Source organism: Schistocerca piceifrons, chromosome X (assembly GCF_021461385.2).
Source record: "Schistocerca piceifrons isolate TAMUIC-IGC-003096 chromosome X, iqSchPice1.1, whole genome shotgun sequence".
Taxonomy (NCBI): Eukaryota; Metazoa; Arthropoda; class Insecta; order Orthoptera; family Acrididae; genus Schistocerca; species Schistocerca piceifrons.
Window position 1 is genome coordinate 383,212,854 of NC_060149.1, and position 25,410 is coordinate 383,238,263.

Genomic DNA, 25,410 nt, shown 5'->3' on the forward strand with positions numbered 1-25,410 from the left:
TGTCCTGTGGTCTGAATATCCGCTGTCATCAGCTGGCGGGATCTCGTGACATGACCCATGGCTGGCTTACAAAAGCGCATCGCAATCTCGATTACAATGTTTCGGAAAGTAACATGCGGTGTTTGGTGGTATTCGAATTTACACTTTTGTAATACGAAAATATGCTGCATACATGTTGCTGCACATCAAAAATCTTTCCAAAAGGAGTTTTCTTCCCTGAGTTTCGTTTTCTAAAGTTCCGGGAAATTCTACGCCCATGTATAAAAACATAACCATTCAAAGGATTGATAAGTTTTACAGTTCCAAAGGAAAAAATACTGTCACTTAGTAACATGGAAAAGGTGTGTTTTCCTCCAGGAGAAAGTGTATTTTAATCCGGTATTTTAATCCCAAGTTTTCGGGAAAAATCTGGGAATTTTTTTTACTTGTCCACGTATACACCCTGAAAAAAGGATTATGTGACTTATTGTGACCAGAGTGGTAAAACTGGGAAGAAGACAGTGGGGTTACCTATTCAGCAGGGGAACTGAAAAGTTGTGCGTGAGCAGAAAACCAGTTATGGATTGCTGCAGTTAAAACAGAGAGAGGGAGCAGGCACAATTACAGAGCAATCAAGAAGATACAATAAGTAAGATGAGCAAGCAGGAATGAGATTTAAAGAGGAGAAAGATGGAAGGATGGGAAGGTTGATGTGTAAGTGTGTGCAAAATGTAAATAGGAAATAGAAGAGTTGAGACTTAGGAGATCTCAGCGGATAAGTGAAATGACGATGTAAAGAGTAAAAGTGAACAGTGGTTATTGAAGCTAAGAAGTATGAGGCTCAGTGACTTTTTTGTCATAGGTTTCTTTTATGTCCCAACTTGATCAGTGTTTTGAGAGGGACACTCCTGTAAATTGAAATTTCGGCACCTGTAATTGATTGATCTTTTGTTAAAATATGAATGAAACCAAACAAAAGGTCAACTGTGACATAAAAGTTGTGCAAGTAATCTTAACAAATCTTACTGTGATGTGATATAGAGGCTTGGAGATATCAGAATACTGTGGACAGTAGATTATTTGACAGTCAGATTGGTTATAATGCAATGTGCTTACAAAATAATTAGTGCCACACTGAAGATAAACTGATGAACAGAACAGTGAGGCACAGTCTTGCTGTAATGACACACAGAACACGAAGATGGCAGCTGCTGCACACCACCTATATAGGATTGTGCGAACTGATAACACATGAATGGGTATTCAGCCGCAAGCCTTGTACAGATTACTAGTAGGAGGCTACCTTATTAGCATGCATGCACTTGTGACTAAAGTACAGTGCGTTACTTAGCTTTCGTCAAGATATTGCAGGGGAAATGACATGAAATATTAAAAATTCTAATTGCTTTCCCATAAAAGCTCATCTCTGCTGCACTTAACATTCCAGTTGGTATTAGTTTGTTTCAGCATTTCCTTGACCACTTCATCAGGAACTTTCTGCTGTATTACTCAGGTCCTGTTGTTATTTTCCTTCCATATATTTCTGAGAATCAGATACAGTATTGCTGCTGAAGACAAACTGGAACTAATATTTTACCTAAAGCTAACGCCTTTACATTTTCAAGTATTTCAATACTATTATTATGTCATCAGTTTTTTACATATCAGTATGGATTTTAAAACCTTGTATTTAATGTACTTTCTCATGTTACCCATCAGCTTCTAATTTTGTACCAAATAACAGTCATACATTCAGTGTTTACTTTCAGTTTTTTTTCCTGATCAGCCAGAACATTATGACCACTACTATTGTTATAAACCCATCCAGGTGCTAGCACTGTCACCTGGCAAGGATTCACTGCTAGTGAGGCACATGCACGGTGCCTCTAGTATCAGTGAGTGTGCTGTCTGTGTGTAGAATGGGGAAGGCACACGAACTATCTGTTTGACCAAGGGAAGAGTGTGAGGGCCCAGAGACTCGGCATGGGCATTTTGGAAAATACTTGACTTGTTGGTCATTTGAGGAGTTTTGTGGTAAGCATCTTCAACACATGGCAAAACCAAGGTGAAACCACGTCCAGACATTATGGGGTTGGCCGGCCACCCCTCATTACAGATGTCTGACACCGTAGGCTGGGCAGACTTTAATACTGGGCACAGGGCAAGTGCGTCCGAACATACAGTGCACCGAACCCTCCTCACGATGGGCCTCCGCAGCCAACAAAGTATACATGTGCTAATGTTAACACCATGAAATCTGCAACTACAACTGAAATGGACACATGACCATCAACACTGGACACTAGAGCAGTGGCAGAGTGTTGCCTGGTCTAATGAATCCTGATACCTTCTTAATCGTGGCGATGAGAGGGCGTGTATCCATTGTCTTCTAGGCAAACAGCTCCTTGACACTCGTTCTGCAGGAGTGGGGTAAGCTTGCAGTGGCTCATTACACTCTGGGGAACATTCACATTTGCATCCATGGGTCCAGTGGAGGTCTTGCAAGGCAGCATGATGGCCAAGGAGTATTGTACATTGGTTGCAGGCCACATACACCCCTACATGATGATCACATTTCCCAATGGCAGCCGCATTCTTCAGCAAGATAACGCATCATGTCACAAGGCCAGGAGTGTGGTGGAGAGGTCTGAGGAATACACTGACGAGCTGCAGCTGATGTGCTGGTCTCCCCCTCCCCCTCCCCTCACATATATCTAAACACAATCGAACACATCTGGAATGTGATTGAATGTGGCATCAGAGCTCATCGCACCTTTCCTGTAATTTACAGGAATTAGGTAACTTGTCTGTGCAGATGTGCTGCCATCTCCCTCCAGTGACCTAATAAGGCCTCATTGCTTCTATGCCATGATGCAGCACCACAGTTATGCATGCCAAAGGTGGGCATGCCGGCTATTAGGTAGGTGGTCACAGTGGTCTGGCCGAAAAGTATATTCTCAGCAGTATATGATACTTATACACAATAATTGGGCTTTATTTCACTGCATTTGTTAATTTTTCTGTCAAGGGAGATGATAGGAAGCAGCTTCCTGGGTAGCAGAATATTTGTGGAATGCCCAAGGGTTTCTTATAGACTAGGCAGTAGTCTGAGGTCCTCTGGTCAGCGTTCACCAATCAATATGCAGTGAGTAAAATCGGAATGCGTTCGGAGTACAGGCACTTTTGCTGTCGCACTTGCGACAGTAAATTGTGAAGTATTCATAACAAAGATTCTGAATTAACTGCACTCCAGGAAAGTTGCCCTACACAAATTATTCTCAGAACTGAGAGCTGACACTGTAGAAGAGGGAATGTTCATTGCAGTCAACAGAAATATTGTCTCTCTTGAGGATTAAGTTGAACCTAACTGTGAAGTTATCTGAACATGAGTAACAGGCCACTGATTAACTCAAGTTGATCATTGAATGTTTTTGCTGGCCACCCAATTTTGCCCTGATAGCTGTAGAATCTTTCAAAGAAAATCTATCTCCAGTAGCATGACAATACCCTGATCGTACAGTATTAGTTAGAGGTGACTTAAACATAATGAATATAGATTATTATATTTAGGGAGTCACTGCACGTGGTATGGTTAGTCCTGAACACAATTTTCTGAAAACTGTCTTGAGCAGCTAGTTCCAGTCACACACAGTGGAAATATTGAAGACCTTGTAACTGTAAACAGACCTGACCTTATCGACAGTGTCAATGTAGAGATATGGATTAGTGTTCTGGTGTAAAGTCAGGCGCTGTTATGCTAGTCAGAAACAAGAGAGCAGAGCGGGCTGTGGAGAAGACATCAGCCAATTGCACGCTTACTGACCACTCTCCAGGATGACGACGACGACGAGACGGCAGCAGCCTCTACACAAAGAGGACATATGTGCTGCGCCGACTCGTCGCAACCCACTTGTACAGCAGCATCAAGATTAGGCACTTCAAGACCAGTTATGTAGGAATTGTATATATTGAAGAGATTTCTTATTTGCATATCACTCTTTGCTTGTGACACTTCTGTGTTATTGTCATTGATTCATTTTCTAATAAAACCCTTTAATCTGATTTGCTTGAATTGTTGTCTAGTGGTCCGAGAAAGCACGTTTCCTGGGCACCCCATATTTGACGAGTAGGCAGGATTCAACAATTTAGTGATCATGATCTCATCATAGCAACAATGATTACTAAAGATACTAAATCCATCAAGAAGAGTATTTATGCTGGAAGGCGCAGATAAGCAGATGTTAGCATTCTACTTAAACAATGAGTGGGCAATATTTAGTTCCAATATGATGGGCGTAGAGGAATTTTGGATGTAGATTAAACTAATTGTAAATCACGCTCTGGAGAAGTATGTGCCTAGCAAGTGTATAAGGATGGGAGATACACAGTGTGGTTTAACTAGGTCCAGTAATAAAATTTGGCTCAAATGGCTCTGAGCACTATGAGACTTAACATCAGAGGTCATCAGCCCCCTAGAACTTGGAACTACGTAAACCTAACTAACCTAAGGACATCACACACATCCATGCCCGAGGGAGGATTCGGATATGCAACCGTAGCTGTTGTGCGGTTCCAGACTGAAGCACCTAGAACCACTCGGCCACACCGGCCGGCAATAAAATTTGGAAAATGTTGAGGAAGCATAGATTGTTGCACTCACGGGAGAAACAACACTGTGGAAATGTCTACAGGCAAAAGTTAGTAGAAATTTGTGTGTCTCTAAAATGATTTATTTGCGAGGTGTACTGTAACCTCTTATCACATACCTTAACAAAAGGTATTGCCGAGAGAATTCTGGTCCTACATAAAATCACTAGGTTCGGGGTGAATATTTGTATCCAGTTACTAGTTAACCAGTAGAAGACAGCAAAATGAAAGCTGAAGTTTTAAATTTCTTATTTGAAAAATGATTCATGCAGGAGGATTGTACAGACATACCATCATTTGACTATCAGACTGACTCCCATCTGGAAGACATAGAAATGGCATCGTGAGAACTGAGAAACAACTGAAAGAGCTGGAGACAAATTAGTTGTCCAGATGAAATTGCAGTTCGGTTTCACAGAGAGTACTGTACAGCCTTGGCACCTTACTTAGATTGCATTGATCATGAATCTGTTACACAATGCAAGTTATCAAGTATCAAGTGAGTGGAAAGAAACATGGGTGACGCATGTATATAAGAGGGGTAGAAGAATGGATCCTCAAAATTACAGACCCATATTCTTGACATCAGTTTACTGGAGAAATCTTAAGCATATTCTAAGGTTGAATATTATAAATTTCCTTGACACACACAATCTGTCCACAAATCGGCATGAATTTAGAAAGCATCACTTGCAAAACTCAGTTTGCCTGTTTCTTGCACAATATCCTGTGAACCATGGATGAAGGGCAACTGGCCAATTCCATATTCCTAGATTTCCAGTAAGTAGTTGACACAGTGCCCCACTGCAAACTATTAACAAAGGTCCGAGCATACAGAATAGGTTCCCAGGTATGTGATTGGCTCAAAGACTGCATAAATAATAGAACCCAATATGTTGGCCTTTATGGAAAGTGTTTATCAAAGACCAGGGTATCATCAGGAGTGCCCCATAGAAGTGTGATACAGCCACTCTTGTTCACTATCTTTAGAAAATGACTGGATGGGTTGGGTGAGCAGCTATCTGTGACCACAGGAAAGTATTGCTGTTGAGTGACTGTAAAAGGATACAGGATGACTTAGACAGAATTTCTATTTGGTGCGATGGGTGGCAAAAAAGCTAATGCTGATGCGTAGAAAAAGCAATCCTGTAATGTTGGATTACATATTAGTTGTGTGCTGCGTGACACAGTCATGTTGATTAAATTTCTAGGTGTAACAAAGCAAAGTGATATGAAAAACTAGCATGTAAGGACAATAGTAGGGAAGGCGAAAGGTGGGCTTCAGTTTATTGGGAGAGTTTTAGGATAGTGTCGGTTATCTACAAAGGACACCACATGTAGGACACTAGTGCAACCCATCCTCAAGTACTACTTAATTGTTGGGATTCCTACCAGGTCAGATTAAAGAATGACATCAAAAAAAATTAAGATTCATACTGCTAAATTTGTTACTGGTAGGTTTGATCAACATGCAGGTATTATGGAGATGCTTTGTGAACTCAAATGGGAATCCCTGGAGGGAAGATGACATTCTTGGTGTGAACCTCTATTGAGTAGGTTTGAGGAACTAGCATTTGCAACTGACTGCAGAACGTTTCTACTGCTGCTAATGTAAATGTCATACAATGAATGTGAAGACAAATAAATTAGGGCTTGCACAGAGGAATATAGATAGCCATTTCTCTCTCACTCCATTTGCGATTGGAAGAGGAAAGGAAATGGTTGCCTCTGTTGTACACCATATGGTGGCTTGCAGAGTATTTACTCAGATGTAGTGTTACTATAAAGTGCATTTTACTCAACACATTCTTTTTCACCCCATTACTGCATTATTGACTACTACTTGTGGAACAAACTTTCAGGAAAATGAGGCCATATGTTCAATAGGACCATTGTTGGACCCTAGAGACTGGGTTTGCTGATCATTCAGTGAGTAAATCGCAAACTGATTTATTCATTCATCAGCATTTCAAAAGCATCACACAAGAGATCAGCCTGTGGGACTGCATATGAGGATTAGAAAGAACTAGTAAATGTTATTTTCAGTGTGTCCACAGTTTTCCACCTCTACATTCATCATTATGATCAGGTTGAATTTTCCTTTTGATAGCAAGAGTTTCAAAAATGCCTGTCTGTTTGCATACAGACCAGTTGAAGATGCAGTGTATTTTGCATGCTGAATGTAATTTTTAGTTTATCTGATCACCACTGACTTTTGTTATTAGTTTGTCTTTGTTTTGTGACCAAACTATCCTTGTGTTTTACATTAAAAAATTACCTTTCCAAGTTTTTGTATGTTTTCATTGCCTGAGACACAAAGTCATGTTGTAAACTTACTCATTCTTACTCATGTCACATTTGTTGTCTTCCAGCACACTGTAGAATGCTAACATTTGTGTGTGCAATTATATTGGCACATTGAATATGGAATCAAGTACCAATTGTAAGAGCAGGGTCAACATCAATCACTGAAACTGTATTTTAGCAAACACAGAATTGAACTGTCGGCCTTAGAGGTCTGTCCTCCTAATACACACAGAGTGTTCTAACAAATTCCATCATTCTGAAAATAAGTCCCTTAACCTTCCAGAAACCACAAGTGTTAAATGATAAATAATGACAGGAGGCAGGACTCAAACCAGTGAGTTGCACATTGCAACACACTGATTGTAACCACCATACCATCATGAACGATGTACAGAATGCAGCTTTGCTCCCCCCCCCCCCCCTCCCCCAAAATTGTGACCTGTGGGTTAAGTGGACTAGCTTCATGGATATTGATCTAGTCAGTGATCTTATCATATGTAGGCATTGGTGGATCCTCATGTTCCCACATGAAAAAAACCATATTAGGTGACATGGCTTGAAGATTACAGATCAGTGCTTGATGGTATAACATGATCCTCATAGCGTTAGAGTACTGTATGCATTACAGCTGTCTTCTTTCTTCATGTTTGATGATAAAGTTTTTGGTGAAGTCATCTTAAATTTTGTTCTGTTGAAACATAAACAAAGCATCCATTGTTTTTCCAGCATTTTGTCTTTATATCAGGCAAAATAATGTGATTCATGTAGTGTTTTGCTTTACTGTGTTCTTCGTGAATGTTATGACAGGTAGTATTGTATCCCAGGCCTTCTGTTCAGCATCAACCTACAATAAGAGCATACCTGTTGTTATCCTAATAAAATGTTACATGAGGCCATTGATCCATGGTTGTTCCCTAGTTGTCATCACGTGATGAAAATCCTTCAAGGAATTACCTCTGACACCAGCCTCAATTGGAACTCATTCATGATCAAAGATCATTACACATGGTGCTTCAAAATTAATTCCTCTATAAGATCTCACAGAGCTTCCACAGTGAGTGAGGTCTTGGTGACAGCATACCAGGTAGATTAGTCAGTGCACATTATTACCCTTCCAATTTGTTGACTGTGACAGCCTTCCAATGAGGTCACTTCCACTACAGTGAAATGGAGCAACTGAACGATAAAATGGTACTAAATGTTCAGGGAAGTAATTGAGGCGCATTAGCATTCCTTATAGTGGCTTACATAATGTCTGAGAGATCACCAGAGCTCTGGCTAATTATATACTATCTTTGCAAATTCAACATGAGGTGATGTCAGAGTGTCATGAAAATTGTTCAGTATGGCTGTTTGTAAATGAGGTGGCATGATGAGCAACAATTTTTGTCCCATCGGGTTGTAATGTGTTGTATACAATGTTCCATCAATTGGTCTGGTATCTCCTTTGACAGAGTCTTTCTTCTCAAAAGCCTCTGTGGTATTCAGTAGTGCTCAGTATTGTTCATATGCAGTATTAATTAGCGCATTGATTACTGGGATATCACCAGTGCTGTAATGTATTTCCAGTGGGTTCCACAAAGGAGAGTCATCATCCTTATTTTTGCATCTATTTTTGTGTTACTGTAATGTCATATTCATGAAACTTCAGTATCCATTTTTCTAATCTTTCTAATGGATCCTTCAAGTTGATCAGTCAACGTAATGAATGATGGTCAGTTACAACAGTGAATGAATGACCTACCATATAAATAGGGCCAGAAATTACTGATTGCTCAAAACAATTGAAAGACACACTTTCTCATACAGTAATTTGCCTTGGACTTTGGTATTACTCTGAAAGTGTAGGCACTCACCCTTCCAGTGCCTTTCAAGATTTCTATAGAGCTGTGTTTATCCCGTAACCACTGGCTTCTGTGTGTAGTTCCATCTCGGTACTCTCATCAAACATTTCCAGAATTGGTGATGCTGTGAGCGTCTCCTTAAGGATATAGAAAGATCTGTCATGCTCCTGCCCTCTAGAAAATTTGACTTCTCACAGCAGCAGTTCTTGTACTGGCCTTATTTTACAACTGAAATCCTTTATAAAACATTTTTGTAGGAGCAGATTCGAAGGAAGCCTTTCACCACAAGTGTGCCAAAGAGGATTCAGCAAATACCTGGACTGTGGACACACTTCCGGAGAGTTGTCAAGTGATTTAAATGCTCTTCAAATGTGTTTGAGAAAACAGTAATGTTATTCAGATAGGAAAAAATTAAGATGCCAAAGCAGGTTGTCTGTCATTTGTTCTGAGGTGGCTGGAGTGTTGAATAGACCAAGCTGCATAACTTTGAACTAATAGAGTCCATTAGGTATTATGAAGCAGTCTTTTTCCTGGTCAGCCTCATCAACATTGATCTCCTAGCAGACAGTCTGCATTCCCATACTGGAGAAAAACTTCACTTCCTCCAGACAGTCCAAGGTGTTATCATTTCATGCTGGTGGGCATACATCCTTTTAGAGAATTTGTTCAGCCACTAATAATTTATGCAGAAATGCCATGTTCCTTGTATCTTCTTCATGAGGACAATAGGACCAAGGACACTCTGGCAACTGTATGGTGTCATCTCACAGCAGTTACACTGCTGACTTCTGCTCTATCTATTGTTCAGCTGGAGACATATAAGTGCTGACTGATTGGGAAAGGGGAAAGGTGGGGGGGGGGGGGGGCAGGATGATCCACGGGGTTGATATGGAGCTTAACTTGGGCCTTGCCTCCACTCTGATCTTGAATGCACCTGAAAATTGATAAAGAATGTTTCACTTTCTGACTGTATAGTAAATCATCCAGTGGGTAGTTGATAATAATGGCCAACATGTTATGATCCTTTATCAGTGACACTGAGCTGTCCTTCCTGGACCTGTTCAGTTGTCCATGTTAGCTTAACCTTAGGAATGAGTTGCAGCTGTTCATGGCAGTTGGGCACCCAGAGTTGAACTTTTCCACTAGTGAGAGCTATGATCATCACTGAGCATCCACACTGTTGACTAGAACTCATCTCATTGATAGAATTGGTGTGTCTCCAATGACAGGCAATCCCCCATAGCAATTGTTGTCCAGCTTCGTCTCTCTGGAGCTCCAATCTTCGAAAGTCTATGACTGCTCATGAAATCTGCAAGAAGTCCTGTCCAAGAAAAACTTATGGTTGCATTATGATAAAATATCCAGTTCGAATGGTTGTGGCCTACCATGTATAATTATTCTCACATTACTGTTCCCTGTCAGCTGAACGTATTTTCCTCTAAGAACCTTCAGCGTGACGGCCTTTGTATATTAGAACACAGAGTCCTTCAGCTGACAATGATAAATACTCAGTATAACAGAAAATGTTCCATCAAGATTAGACTTGGGCCTGTATATGTTCATCATTGATGATGATGATGATGATGATGTGATTTGATGATACCATGACCACTATTGTCCACACAGTATTTTTATCTATTGTGGCCTCACCTCCATAGGTGCTCACGTCATTTACTTTTTCCCTGAGTTTTGTAGCTAGAAACTCTACATGGTGACACAGAATAGCTGCAAAGAGTTGGAGAGCAATCTTGACCAGGGAATGGAAATGATCTTTGTCTTGCAGATTGGCTGTAATCATCAGCTGTTGTATGCATATAACTGCCCTGTTTGGTGTCTTGTTGCTTAATAGTTGTTGAATGCTTTTCCCCTTTCTTTATTGTAGCATACAGCCTGCCTAGGGTATCCACAGTGGAAACATTGGCACAATGTCTCCTGTTCTCCAGATGTCCATCTTTCTGTGAGGTGAGCAAATTGCTGAGGAAGCAAGCTGTACCAGTATGATTGAGAACCTTCGATATTGTCTGATAGCTGCAGCATACGTCAGGTTTTTCGCCTCCAATTTTCGTTTTCTTTGCCAGTGATCGACTAATCTCTTCTTAACTTAGTGAGGCTATCTCCATCTTGCTGGGATCACTATTAGGTGCTGCTACTTATGACAGTCAGTGTTCATCATTAACAGACACCGTAAAACATCATATCTCCTCTATTGCTATCTGCTGCATTAGTGACGAGAGGTCCTAATGGTCTTCTTTGACTGCTATCAATATGACATTCACAAGTGTGGAGAATGTCTTTCTATCCACTCTTTGTCTTGTGCATTGTCTCATTGTGCTGACACCTCTTTATGAAGTCCTCTCTGTATAGATACATCCTTCAATGAAGCACATGGTAGATGTCCTGTGTCACACCCATCATTAGGTGTTATACTTTACCATTAGGTTTGAGTTCACTGTGTAACACAGTGTTAAATACACTTTTTTCCCTGCTGTTGGGCTATGTTCTTCAGCAAATCAGACATGCTGCTGGTTACCACCATTATCGCCCCACCTGAAATTTGCCCCAACTCTTCAGCATTTCCTTATTGCTTGTTGTCTTAAAGCCACTGCTGTACTGTACCATCCAAGCAAAAGTAAACACTGGCAATTGACAAGACATATCATACAACCCACCTGTTGTATTAGGCAGCACGTTCAAATCCCTGTAGCCACTTCACCGTGTCCTGGCGTGATGTGTATCTGTCTCATCAATTCTTTCATATTCATTGTTACGGTAGCAGTGCGGACTGTAGGAGGAATGAAGTACTGTAGTTCCTAGTCCTGAAGCATCGGTTTTTGCTCACCCTTATACTCCGTGAGCCACTGCGTGGTGCTTGGCAGAGGGGTACCTTGTACCACTACTAATCATTGTCTTTCCTGTTCCACTTGCAGATAGAGCAAGAGAAAAATGAGTATGCCTCTTTACAAGCCCTAATTTCTCTCTATCTTCATGGACCTTACGCAAAATGTATGCCGGTGGCAGTAGAACCATTCCGCAGTCAGTTCCAAATGGTGGTTCTCAAAATTTTCTCAATAGTGGTCTACGAAAATAACTTTGTCTTCCCTCCAGGGATTCCCGTTTGAGTTCACAAGACATCTTTGTAATGCTCACATGATGATGAAAGCTATCAGTAACAGATCTAGCAGCATGTTTCTGAATTTCTTCGACGTCTTCCTTTAATATGACCTGGTGGAGATCCCAGACACTCGGGCAGTACTCGAGAATGGGTCCCATTAGTGTCCTATACATGGTCTCCTTTACAAATGAACCACACCTTCCTAAAATTTGCCCAACAAACCAAAGTCAAGCATTCAACTTTACTTCTATCCTTCCTCACACGCTCACTCCATTTTGTATCTTCTGCAATGTTATGCTCAGGTATTTAATCAATACTGTATTTGAACATTGCAGGCTTGTTTTTCCTACTCATCTGCATTTACTTACATTTTTCTACATTTAGAGCAAGCGACCATTCATCATACCAACTAGAAATTTTGCCTAAGTCATCTCATATCCTCCTACAGTCGCTCGATGACGACACCTTCCCATATCCGACAGCACCGTCAACAGACAGCCGCAGATTGCTGCTGGCCCTGTCATTGTCTATGATACTCAGCTTCTCCACCAAACTGTGGCACAGTGAATCTGGAATAGAGTATCAGTTACTATAGCAGTGGTGTAAACAAGAACTGACATTTCACACTGAAAACATGTTTATTGAGCACACACAAAACTACACGTGGAATGGAAATGCATGTCAAGGCAGACAGTGCTCCTACATAGACATGGTCTGAATGCTCTAACAAATTCCAGTATTCCATAAATTGGTACCAGAACCTCCCAGAAATCACTAATGTTGGATGATAAGGAATTGCAGGATGTGATACTCAAACCAGTGACCTGCACATTGCCAGCTAGTGATGATAACTGTTACACTATGATGGTCAACACACCACATAAGGCAATGTGCATTTGCTTGAACTTTAGGTTTCCAGCCATGGAAAAAAATCTGCTGTTAGTTTTGTTTTATTTTTCCTTTGTAAATGTGAAGAATACAGCTGATAAGTTATCAGATTCTTATATAATTCGTTGCAGGTAGCACTCTTTGAATATCACTATATTGAAAGAAGAATATGTTTCACTCTGCGTTTCAGTGTTTGCTTACCGAGCGAGGTGGCGCAGTGGTTAGCATACTGGACTTGCATTCGGGAGGACAACGGTTCAATCCCGCGTCTGGCCACCCTGATTTAGGTTTTCCGTGATTTCCCTAAATCGCTCCAGGCAAATGCTGGGAAGGTTCCTTTGAAACGACACGGCCGACTTCCTTCCCCATCCTCCCCTAATCCGATGAGACCGATGACCTCGCTGTTTGGTCTCTTTCCCCCCAACCCAACCCTCAGTGCTTGCTTGAGTCATACTGTGCTCTCCACTTGTCTTTATGATCTGATTTTAATACAGATTGATGTAGTTCTCCGGATGTACAGTCCCATAGGTACTTGAGACATTTTTACTTCAGGAATTATAATAAGTGCTTCAATTTCAATTCTCAATCATATGGGCACAGACAGGTGACAAAAATGTTGATGTTATACTTACCTCTTTAAACTTTGTGTTGCTCACAGCTACAAACAGCATTGTTGAAAGTCAGTTATTTTTGTGTTTTTTAATGTAGTTCTTAGCAGGATTTTGTGCAACTGAGTGTGCTCTCTTGTTTTTCTCGCACTATATCAACAGTGGCAACACGTACTCTCTAACTCTTTGAATACATTACTTATCAACTATGGGCACTGCCGATGAACTCGTATCCTTCTTTGAATACAAAGTTAAAACAGCAGTTATATTTATCAGCAGTAAAAGTAGTAGTAATAGTTACAGTTATTTTACAAGTAACATAAAAATAACTCCTTGCATTCTTCTAACATAAGATAATGTTGAGAAACAATTACTTATTTGTAGCACAATGGAAATATGTGGGAATGAATCCCATTGGTTTTCATACAAAGACTTCAGGTAGAAGTATCAAATTCAGTAACTTGTAGAAATCTGAATTGAACATGTAATGAAAATGATAGCGTTAGAAACTTCACTCTAGCAGCCAGACATAGAACAAAAATGATACGTATGTGATATCTTATAAGGCGGGATGGGGACAGGTGGAGGCTGTGGGACATTTTCACAACAACTTTGGTGGTGTTTTGTAACTTCTGTTACTGTAGTATAGTGAGACTCTTGAGACTGACATACTCTGAATTTCCTCCTATGTTGTTATGGTCTGAATAGTGTAACGTAAATTCTGGCTATAACTTATAAGGTAGTTTTTGAAAATGGACAAACACACACAGTATTTTTAATTTACGGGGGACTGAAGTATGCTACCACCTAACAGTTGCAACTACTGTAACTTGTAACAGATGTGTGCTACCCTTCTTCACTTTCTGTTTGGTTAGTACATAATAAATGTACATTTGAATTCAGGTATTTGCTATATATGCTGTTGATATAATATAATTGTAGACTTCTTGTTGAATACCTGTCAGCTACTTAAATGTGTTGAAGGCTTTTAAGCACTGATATAACCTAAAGTGCCAAAGGAACTGGTATAGGCATGCTTATTCAAATACAGGGATATGTAAACAGGCAGAATACAGTGCTGCAGTCAGCAATGCCTATATAAGACAACAAGTGTCTGGCACAGTTGTTACAGAGGTTACTGCTGCTACAGTGGCAGGTTGTCAAGATTTAAGTGAGTTTGAACATGGTGTTACAGTCAGCTCATGAGCGGTAGGACACAGCATCTCTGAGGTAGCGAAGAAGTGGGGATTTTCCCATGTGACCATTTCATCGCTGTAGCTGGAAAAAAATCCTGCAATAATGGGACCAGCGATGACTGAAGAGAATAGTTCAGTGTGACAGATGTTCAACCTTTCTGCAAATTGCTGCAGATTTCAATGCTAGGCCATCAACGTCGATAGGGCTTTCGGAGCCGAAGGCCAACTGATGTATCCTTGATGACTGCAGAACACAAAGCTTTATGCCTCACCTGGGCCTGTCAACATTGATATTGGACTGTTGATGATTGGAGACATGTTGCCTGGTAGGACGAGTCTCCTTTCAAATTGTATCAAGCAGAGGGATATGTACGGGTATGGAGACACCCTCATGAATCCCTGGACCCTGGATGTCAGCAGGGGACTGTTCAAGCTGGCAGAGGCTCTGTTATGATATGGGGCATGTGCAGTTAGAGTGGTATGGTATCCCTGATACATCTAGATATGACTCTGACAGGTGACACATACGTAACCATCCTGTCTGATAACTTGCATCCATTCATGACCGTTGTGCATTCCGACAGACTTGGGCAATTCCAGTAGGACATTGCAACACCCTACATGTCCAGAATTGCTACAGACTGGCTCCAGGAACACTCTTGAACATTATTGAGCATATATGTGATGCCTTGCAACATGCTGTTCAGAAGAGATCTCCACCCCCTCATACACTTACAAATTTATGGACTGCTCTGCAGGATTCATGGTATCAGTTCCTTCCAGCACTACTTCAGACATTAGTCAAGTCTGTGCCACGTTTGTGTTGCAGCACTTGTGCGTGCCGTCAGGGACCCTACGCGATATTAGGCAGGTGTACTAGTTTCTTTGGCTCTTCAGTGTAGTATTGTAACAAGATGGTACACTTCCCAAATTAAACTGATCAGGAACTTCCATAAAAGCAAATCTGCTGCAGTTCCACCATTGTCATAATTACAGCTTTGAATGTACTGCACACTTCCAAGGCCATTAATGAGTTCAGCAACATTGAGTACAGTTACATTTTTCTCTCCTATGTGTATTTTATCATTCAGAGGACACACACACCCACACAGAGAAGTCGCAAGATGATAGGTTTCTGAAACTGTGAAAAATTTAGTCATGCTGTTCACCTCATTTTCAGGGAGCTTGCTTGGTGTGCGACAATGTTATACGTGGAACACCTGTTCGGCTTGAGCAACAGGGTGGCCCAACAAAGGACTTCTGTAGCACTTTCTGTCTTAACAAGCACACAAAGAAGGAGCAAGCTGCTCAGCTAGCAGATCAAAAGAGAGGTAATTTATTACAGGAGAATCAGTATACTATAGACTAAATGTTCTGGTCTTTTTATCTTAGTCTGTTGGATCAATCACCTACAATATACAGTTTTGTTATAGTAAGTTCAGTCTCTCTCTCTCTCTCTCTCTCTCTCTCTCTCTCTCTCTGTTTACATACTTTCTTCAAATTAGTGCAGTTTGTTGTATGTATTGACTTTCTGATGCTTTCTTTATTGTTGAAAGTAGCTGGTTGCTATTGCTGCTGTTATGCTGGGAGGCAGAAGTTGTGTTTCAGAATATTTTAACAACTGATGGTATTTCTAACATAAGGTTTAGAGAAAAGTGTGTACAGCCGGAAGCAGAAACTAACTATAATGCAGTGTCATGCATGCCTTTATATAATACAAAAAAATTGTGTGGAGGGATGCTGGTTGTTGGATTTGTATGAAAGGGAAGCGTATCACCATGTGATCTTTGTGCAAAGCTAGAAACCTGTTACAAAGAGAGAATAATAAAGAGGCAATGACTATAACAGAGAAAAATGCAAAGAGTCTGTCAGAATTGAATGTCAAAAGCTGATGGAGTTGGAGCAAATAATTTTTCCGTTGGTAAGATAATGGAAATTGAAAGCAAAAGGATATAGCAATGCACTGTAAGTGGTTATTCATGCTATATATAAAAATAAATTTGGAGTAATAAACAAGATAATTAATATTGAGAGGTTATGTAGTCTTATAAATTGAAGTGAAAGTATAATGTAACATAAGGATTGTACATGTCCTGAGAAGTCATGAAGACAATTTTCTGTGTGTTGCATTTTTTAGAACTATTGTGGGTGCACTGGTCAGTAAACTTTCATCTTCTGCCCACCACTAAGAAGAGGTTGTGGTAGAAAATTTTTTATTCTACTATCAGCCTGATAAGAGACAGACCAAAATCTATGATGAAAGGGAGAATACTAAACCATTCCATCTCTACTTCTGTATCATATTTCAAAATGAATGCTCTCATGGAGACCACTTAAAATCATGACAGATATTCTAACAACATAAATAAAATGCTGACTTCAGTTTACAGTCAGCCATCATTTCATTTGAAGTTACAGAATCTGCAGTCTATCTCCATACAGAAGATTTTATAATGACTACTCATATTTTAGGGTGACCATTATGGCATAGTGTCATATAATAACTTACTCAGTTAGTAGGAAATACAAGGTAGTGGGGTTGTCCTTAAAAAACCAGCTCTGCTCACCAAAAGCAAGTCTTTTCAATTAACTGGATCCATTCAGAAGTTCGTTCTTGCCATGTGACATTCCCTTTAATGATGGACGGTCATCCTATGGTGAAGTACATGCCAAATTTGTTTTGATAAAAAGTTCCCTACTGAAGATCTGTACCTGCAACATAACTCACTCAAAACTTCAAAGTCTGTTAGGTACATTGTATATGCAAAATTTCAATGGCTATATGAATTCCCATTGAGTAAGTGTAGCGTCGTATACAAAGAAAATTCTGTTATCACAAGTGCCAAAAAATTCTAACAAAACATTCTGTTTGGCATGAGGATGTATGATTAGCAACAGAGTTTGTGCAGGAGGTGATGAGCCCTCTTTTTCCATCAGAGAACATTTCATTGTGTGACACACATGCAAAGACTGATTGAAACTACAACTTCTAGTCTACAATTCTCGGCTCACTACTGGGTGCAGATGAGAAGAATGAGCATGCCATTCAGTAATTAAAGCTGAGGGGGGGGGGGGGGGGGGAGGAGGCAGGGGAAGAAAGAGAGAGGGGGAGATATTAATTAATTAAGATGTGGAAAATTGGACAAATGCTGAATGAGGTAATATTTTTTACACTCAGAGTGAAAAGGAGGAAGGAGGGGTGGTCAGGAATGGATGTGAGAAAGACAAACATACATATATCCTAGCAATGTTTCCATAGAAACTTGTCAGTTTATGGAATTTCAGGAGACCAAAAATCTCCTCTTTAGGAATTTAGATGGGTCTCGAAAATGATTGTGTTAAACCCAGCTCACTCTGGTTGTCCACGAGACCCAAAAAGCAGTAGATGCTCAGATTAACACCATGCATTCCAGAAGGTGTTAAGTACAGTGCCACCTGGCAACCTAATGAACAAAGTACAAGCATATGGCATATCAGATCAGCTATGTGATTGAATTAAAGAGTGCCTAGTAAACAAAACACAGCATGTCATTCTCAACAGAGATGCTCAGCCAACTCCAGTGGCTGATGCAGCTAGAGAGACGTTCTGCATCTCAGTGTTGTTGACTGTTTACGTTCTGAGAATGTGCATTTGTAGAAGAGTCAACTAATGTATGGGTTCATCCTGTGTAAATCTAGTGAAAAGACCATGAAGGTGAAATTTATAGAGAGATTCAAGGTCACACAGAGGCTTGCCAGCAATAGCTCTTCTCACGAACTATTCATGAGTGGAAGATAAGAGGAAAAAGTGACGGTGGTACACAGAGTACCCTCCACCACACACCGAAGGTGGCTTGCAGAGGGTTAATGTAGTTCTCTCTTTCATTTAGATCACAGTAGTCTGTGCATGTTCACTTCTTACCCTGTGGTATTTCTTGGAAAAAGTATTTTGTGAAGACCGCCAAATTTTTACACTGCTACTGTAGATATGTCCCTTACTAAATTTATCCTGTTACATACATTCTGTGCCATTACAATTTGAATTTGTTTATAGTTACAGGGTCTGATCAACGGACAATAAATTCGCCTCCCACGGCTACTGTGCAGTCTGTGCCTCCAGCATCACAGCTTGATTCCACAAACAGCACATTTGATTGGGATTCTTATCTTAAAGAAACAAATAGTGTCGCAGCTCCTCCAGAATTTTATAAGCAGGTTAGTGTACTTAGAGTAATTATCATCATTATGATAGTGTCTTACAGTAAATAGAGATGAGTGTGAAAGTTGCAGTTATCTTGGAGTTGATGGACTGTAGCACTAAGTACAAAATGTCTAAAGTGATAGCATAATGGAATTGTTTGAAGCTTGTCTATTGTTCATTGTGAAACCACTAATAAACACATACACTGTTGAAATTTATCGGTTGTTTAGTGTTCCACCAGTCACAGTGCTTCGCAATATGTGACAAAATAGAGATTGTATAACAAGGCTGCATAAAGATCTTTTATTCCCTGAAACTTAATTCTTTGTTATTTTACTACACTGTCTGAGACCATTACCTGAAGTGCCTCAATTAATCAAGTGATTAAATACACACTGATCACCCAGAACATTATTACTATTGACCTACTGTTGATATAAACCTGTCCATGTGATAGCAGCATCACCTGATGAGGAATGAATGCTAGTCAGACACATGCACGGTGCATGTAATATCAGTAAGTGTTGTGTCTGTGTGTCGAATGAGGAAGACACGCAATCTATCTGAGTTTGATAAAGGGCAGAATGTGTTGGCCTGGAGGCTCAGCATGAGCATTTTGTAAACTGAATGACTTTTCAGGTGTTCGAGAAGTACTGTGGTGAATGTCTTCAACACATAGTGAAACCACATGCAGACGTCATCGGGTTGGGCTGCCACCCTTCATGGCAGATGTTGGATGTTGTAGGCTGAGCAGACTGATAAAACAGAACAGATGGTGGACTGTGGTGGTGGAACTAACATTAGACTTTAATGATGGGCAGATTACAAGTTTGTCTGAACACACAGTGCATCAAACACTCCTAACAATGGGCCTCCGCAGCTGAAAACCCATGTACATGCCAGTATTAATACCACGCCATAGGCAACTTTGGCTGAGATGGGCACATGACCATGGGCACTGGCACGGTGGCAGAGTGTTGCATGCTTTGATGAATCCTGATACCTCCTTCATCATGCTGGTGGGAGGGTACAAATCTATTGTCTTCCAGGGAAACAGCTACTTTGCACATGTACTGCTTAGTAGTGTAAAATGCCTGGACAATTATAAGTTGTGGCAAATGGCCAGGATACATGCCTGGGCAAATGCTCAAAATTCATAAACGCCCAGGCATTTACACATTTTAAAGGTTAATTGATAAGTGGTGCTTATTAAAATTATTAAGCTGGTGTTTGGTATTGAAGGTTTTTTGCAGCATTGCTCCTTTAGTGGTTGCGTAACCAAGTTGAAAAAGCTGCTTCAGAGTTAAGGGAGACTTATTAGGGGAAATAAATTGGACGTGCTGAAGGAACACTCTGCAGCAGGAGATGTAACTGGTGTGACCAGAGTTTTTACAGCAACTTTTGACAATTCACAAGTTCCTCTTAAACCTCGCCACCACAATATAGGATTTACACAATGATTTTTATCTTCCTAAGGTTGAGGACCCACTCCTTCTCATACAAATTATCTGGACCAAAGTCTTTCTTTGTTCGTATAATCAGCCAAGTTCTCATTAAGTTGAATAACGTTTAGTCCAGTGTTCTTTGCTGTGCCACAAACAAAGCTTATTGCATTAAGCATCTCGATAGGCTTCAGGTTACTACCTTGTACTATTGGATCTAGAAGATTAGCTGCAAGGTGGGCATGGATTCTTTGTCATTAAATCCTTGTTATGTTAGTGTTCTCATTTTATCTTCACAGCAGTGTAGTCATGCAAAAGCAGATAAAGAAAGCAGCAGAATAGAAAACTGTAGTCTACATCTACATCTATTCTCCGCAAGCCACCTGACGATGTGCGGCGGAGGACACCTTGAGTACCTCTATCGGTTCCCCTTCTACTCCAGTCTCGTATTGTTGGTGGAAAGAAAGAGTGTCGATATGCCTCTGTGTGGGCTCTAATCTCTCTGATTTTATCCTCACGGTCTCTTCGCAAGATATACGTAGGAGGGAGCAATGTACTGCTTGACTCCTCGGTGGAGGTATGTTTTCGAAACTTCAACAAAAGCCCGTACCGAGCCACTGAGCGTCCCTCTTGCAGACTCTTCTATCATCTCTGTAATGCTTTCGTGATTACTAAATGATCCTGTAACGAAGCGCGCTGCTCTCCATTGGATCTTCTCTATCCCTTCTATCAACCCTATCTGGTATGGATCCTACACCGTTGAGCAGTATTCAAACAGTGGGTGAACAAGTGTACTGTAACCTACTTCCTTTGTTTCCGGACTGCATTTCCTTAGGATTCTTCCAATGAATCTCAGTCTGGTATCTGCTTTACCGACGATTAATTTTATATGGTCATTCCATTTTAAATCACTCCTAATGCCCACTCCCAGATAATTTATGGAATTAACTGCTTCCAGTTGCTGACCTGCTCTATTGTAGCTAAATGATAAAGGATCTTTCTTTCTATGTATTCACAGCACATTACACTTGTCTACGTTGAGATTTAGTTGCCATTTCCTGCACCATGTGTCAATTCGTTGCAGTTCCACCTGCATTTCAATACAATTTTCCATTGTTACAACCTCTCGATATACTACAGCATCGTCCGCAAAAAGCCTCAGTGAACTTCCAATGTTATTCACAAGGTCAATTATATATATTGTGAATAGCAACAGTCCTACAACACTCCCTTGTGGCACACCTGAAATCACTATTACTTCGGAAGACTTCTCTCCATTGAGAATGACATGCTGCGTTCTGTTATCAAGGAACTCTTCAATCCAATCACACAATTGGTCTGATAGTCCATATGCTCTTACTTTGTTCATTAAACGACTGTGGGGAACTGTATCAAACGCCTTGCGGAAGTCAAGAAACATGGCATCTACCTGGGAACCTGTGTCTGTGGCCCTCTGAGTCTCGTGGACGAATAGCGCGAGCTGGGTTTCACAGGATCGTCTTTTTCAAAGCCCATGCTGATTCCTACAGAGTAGATTTCTAGTCTTCAGAAAAGTCATTATACTCGAACATAATATGTGTTCCAAAATTCTACAACTAATCCACGTTAGAGATAAAGGTCTATAGTTCTGCACATCTGTTCGACGTCCCTTCTTGAAAACTGCAATGACCTGTGCCCTTTTCCAATCTTTCGGAATGCTACGCTCTTCTAGAGACCTACAGTACACCACTGCAATAAGGGGGGCAATTTCCTTCCTGAACTCTGTGTAAAATCGAACTGGTATCCCATCAGGTCCAGCGACCTATCCTCATTTGAGCGATTTTAATTCTTTTTCTATCCCTCTCCCATCTATTTTGATATCTACCATATTGTCATCGGTGTGACAATCTAAAGAAGGAACTACAGTGCAGTCTTCCTCTGTGAAACAGCGTTTGAAAAAGACATTTAGTATTTTGGCCTTTGGTCTGTCATCCTCTGTTTCAGTACCATTTTGGTCACAGAGTGTCTGGACACTTTGTTTTGATCCACCTACCGCTTTGACATAAGACCAAAATTTCTTAGGATTTTCTGCCAAGTCAGTACATAGAACTTTACTTTTGAATTCGTTGAACGCACTCGCAAAGCCCTCCTCACACTACATTTCGCTTCTTGTAATTTTTGTTCGTCTGCAAGGCTTTGGCTATGTTTATGTTTGGTGTGAAGTTCCCTTTGCTTTCATAGCAGTTTTCTAACTCGGTTGTTGTACCACGTTGGCTCTTTTCCATCTCTTACGATCTTGCTGGGCACATACTAATCTAATGCATATTGTACGATGGTTTTGAACTTTGTCCACTGATCCTCAACACTATCTGTACTTGAGATAAAACTTTTGTGTTGAGCCATCAAGTAATCTGAAATCTGCTTTTTGTCACTTCTGCTAAACAGAAAAATCTCCCTACCTTTTTTTTAATATTTCTATTTACGGCTGAAATCACCGATGCTGTATCTGCTTTATGATCGCTGATTCCCTGTTCTGCGTTAACTGTTTCAAATAGTTCGGGTCTGTTTGTCACCAGAAAGGGTAATATGTTATCGCCACGAGTCAGTTCTCTGTTTAACTGCTCAAGGTAGTTTTCAGATAATGCACTTAAAAAAAAATTTACTGGATTCTTTGTTCCTGCCACCTGTTATAAACGTTTGAGCCTCCAAGTCCATATCTGGTAAATTAAAATCTCCACCCAAAACTATAACATGGGTGGGAAATTTACTCAAAATATTTTCCAAATTTTCCTTCAGGTGCTCTGTCACAACAGCTGCTGAGCCAGGGGGCCTATAGAGACATTCAATTACCATGTTTGAGCCTGCTTTAACCGTGACCTTCACCCAAATTATTTCACATTTCAGATCTCCGTCAATTTCCTTCAATGCTATTGCACTTTTTATCGCTATAAACATGCCTTCCCCTTCACTGTCCAGCCTGTCTGTGCGGTATACATTCGAATCTGAGTTTAGAATTTCATTACTGTTTACAACTGGTTTCAGCCAACTTTCCGTCCCTAGTACTATGTGGGCATTGTGACCGTTTATTAATGAGAGCAGTTCTGGGACCTTTCTACAGTTGCTCCTGCAGTTTACCATTACCACATTAATATTGTCATTCCCTGTTGCATTTTGCCTACTGGTACCTTGTCGTGTCTCAGGTGGTGTCTTGTTGGACCTAGGGAGGGAATTCTCGAACCTAAAAAACCCACATGTGCACTCCACGTGTAATCCGCTACCCTTGTAGCCGCTTCCTGCATGTAGTGCACGCCAGACCCTATTCAGGGGGACCCTACATTTCTCCACCCAATAACAGAGGTCGAGAAATTTGCACCCCAGATCACCGCAGAATCGTCTGAGCCTCTGGTTTAAGCCTTCCACTCGGCTCCAAACCAGAGGACCGCGATCAGTTCTGGGAACGATACTACAAATAGTTAGCTCAGATTCCACCCCGCGAGCGAGGCTTTCCGCCTTCACCAACTCCGTCAACCGCCTGTATGAACTGAGGATGACCTCGGAACCCAGCCGGCAGGAGTCATTGGTGCCGACATGAGCAACAATTTGCAGTCGGGTGCACCCAGTGCCGCTCGCCGGCAGGGCCTCTTCCACATCTCGGATGAGACCTCCCCAGCAAGCCTTCTTCCCCGACCTTTCTGCTATTTCCCTAAGGGGCTCAATCACCCGCCTAACATTGGAGCTCCCAATCACTAATAAACTCCTCCCCCCGTGTGCCTGCTCAGACCTTGCTGAGGGAACGGCCACATGTCCTCTCACAGACAGAGCAGGCGATGCCACACGGCCAGCATTCACATTGACCCTCTGCCTTGTGCGCCACGAACGCCGCTGAACCCGCCACTCCCATCGGGTAGAGGGTGGCCCAACCGCACTCAGTACCCACGAAGATGTCTCGACAGCAGGGAGCGTGGGTGAAGCATGTAGCACCTGGGGTGTACCATGCGACGCACCAGACTCCCCACTGCCGCTACACTCCGAGGCAGCAACCTGAAGACGGCTGACTGCGACCATCAGCACGTTCAGCTGTTCGCGAACAGTGGCCAGCTCCTCCTGTGTCCTTACACGGCAGTCACACATCCTATCCATCCTAAGAAATCAACAATTTACTGTAGAGAGATAATCAACTTTTAACTAGACTGCTAATTCACTAAAGGCGGCTGATAGCTGACTAAACTGTGGTTACTAGGCACTTCTTATTGGAAACAATTAAAATAAGCACTACCTGTCTCTGTACTGTATTCAAAACAAACACTAGCATTACTGGCACTACAGCTGACTAAAGGGACACTCTGACTGTATTCAAAACAAACACAAAATCTGTGGAACACTATTACTAATATTCAAAACTTAAAGCTTTGTAGAAGCAAAAATACACAAAAAAAAGTGACAAGTAAGAAAAACACAGTTAATACTTAATGTCGCTACATCTTACAGTAAAGCTTTCCTCCCCCCCACCCCCTTCCTCCTCACACACACACATATACTGAAAACAGTTTAACATTTAAGAATACATTTATCATCAAGAAACACAAGTCAGCTGTTTAATACATTTAGTAATGATTTTGTTATCAGTAATCATTTTTCAGTAATAATCAGAGATTTGACACAGATTATAAATTGTGGTACATTACAAAACAATGGCCGAAGGACAATGTTTTTTTTTTTTTATACTTGCTTATCACTACACAGTTATTCTGGTGTGTGTGTGTGTGTGTGTGTGTGTGTGTGTGTGTGTGTGTTGAGTTTGAGAGAGAAGCGTGAGAGATGGTTCTTTCTTCTTTCCCTTCACTCATAGTAATAAAGGCAATGAATGATATACATAGATTTAAGTGTAAACATTTACGAACTTTTTAATACGAAATAGATTTAAGTGTAAACATTTACGAACTTTTTAATACGAAATAGATTTAAGTGTAAACATTTACGAACTTTTTAATACGAAAAACGAATATTAGAATTACGGCACTATGTTCAAACTATGGAAATTGTTCTATTCTAGATATAGGAAAGTTGGATAGAGGTCAACACACATCCCACGGATTGCACTTAAATTATGCAGGTAAATGCTATTTGTGTGAAAAATTAAATTTAATCATAAAAGAAAGAATCGGACTGAAAAACTTAATATATAAAAACAGTTTGTTCACAACTGAAAGAAGTCCGACAGAAACTTT

The 25,410-nt window shown here is 40.8% G+C and overlaps 1 protein-coding gene across 3 annotated transcripts in view; it reads left to right on the plus strand.

Annotated features, from left to right (window-relative positions):
- Positions 1–25,410, plus strand: part of LOC124723237 (polycomb protein Scm) — a 175,166-nt gene that overhangs the window by 46,515 nt on the left and 103,241 nt on the right. For all 3 annotated transcript variants that reach the window (XM_047248432.1, XM_047248433.1, XM_047248434.1), the window contains exons 4-5: positions 15,762–15,912; positions 18,615–18,775. In XM_047248432.1, coding sequence (XP_047104388.1) covers positions 15,762–15,912; positions 18,615–18,775 — 312 coding nt within the window. The remainder of the gene's footprint in view (positions 1–15,761; positions 15,913–18,614; positions 18,776–25,410) is intronic.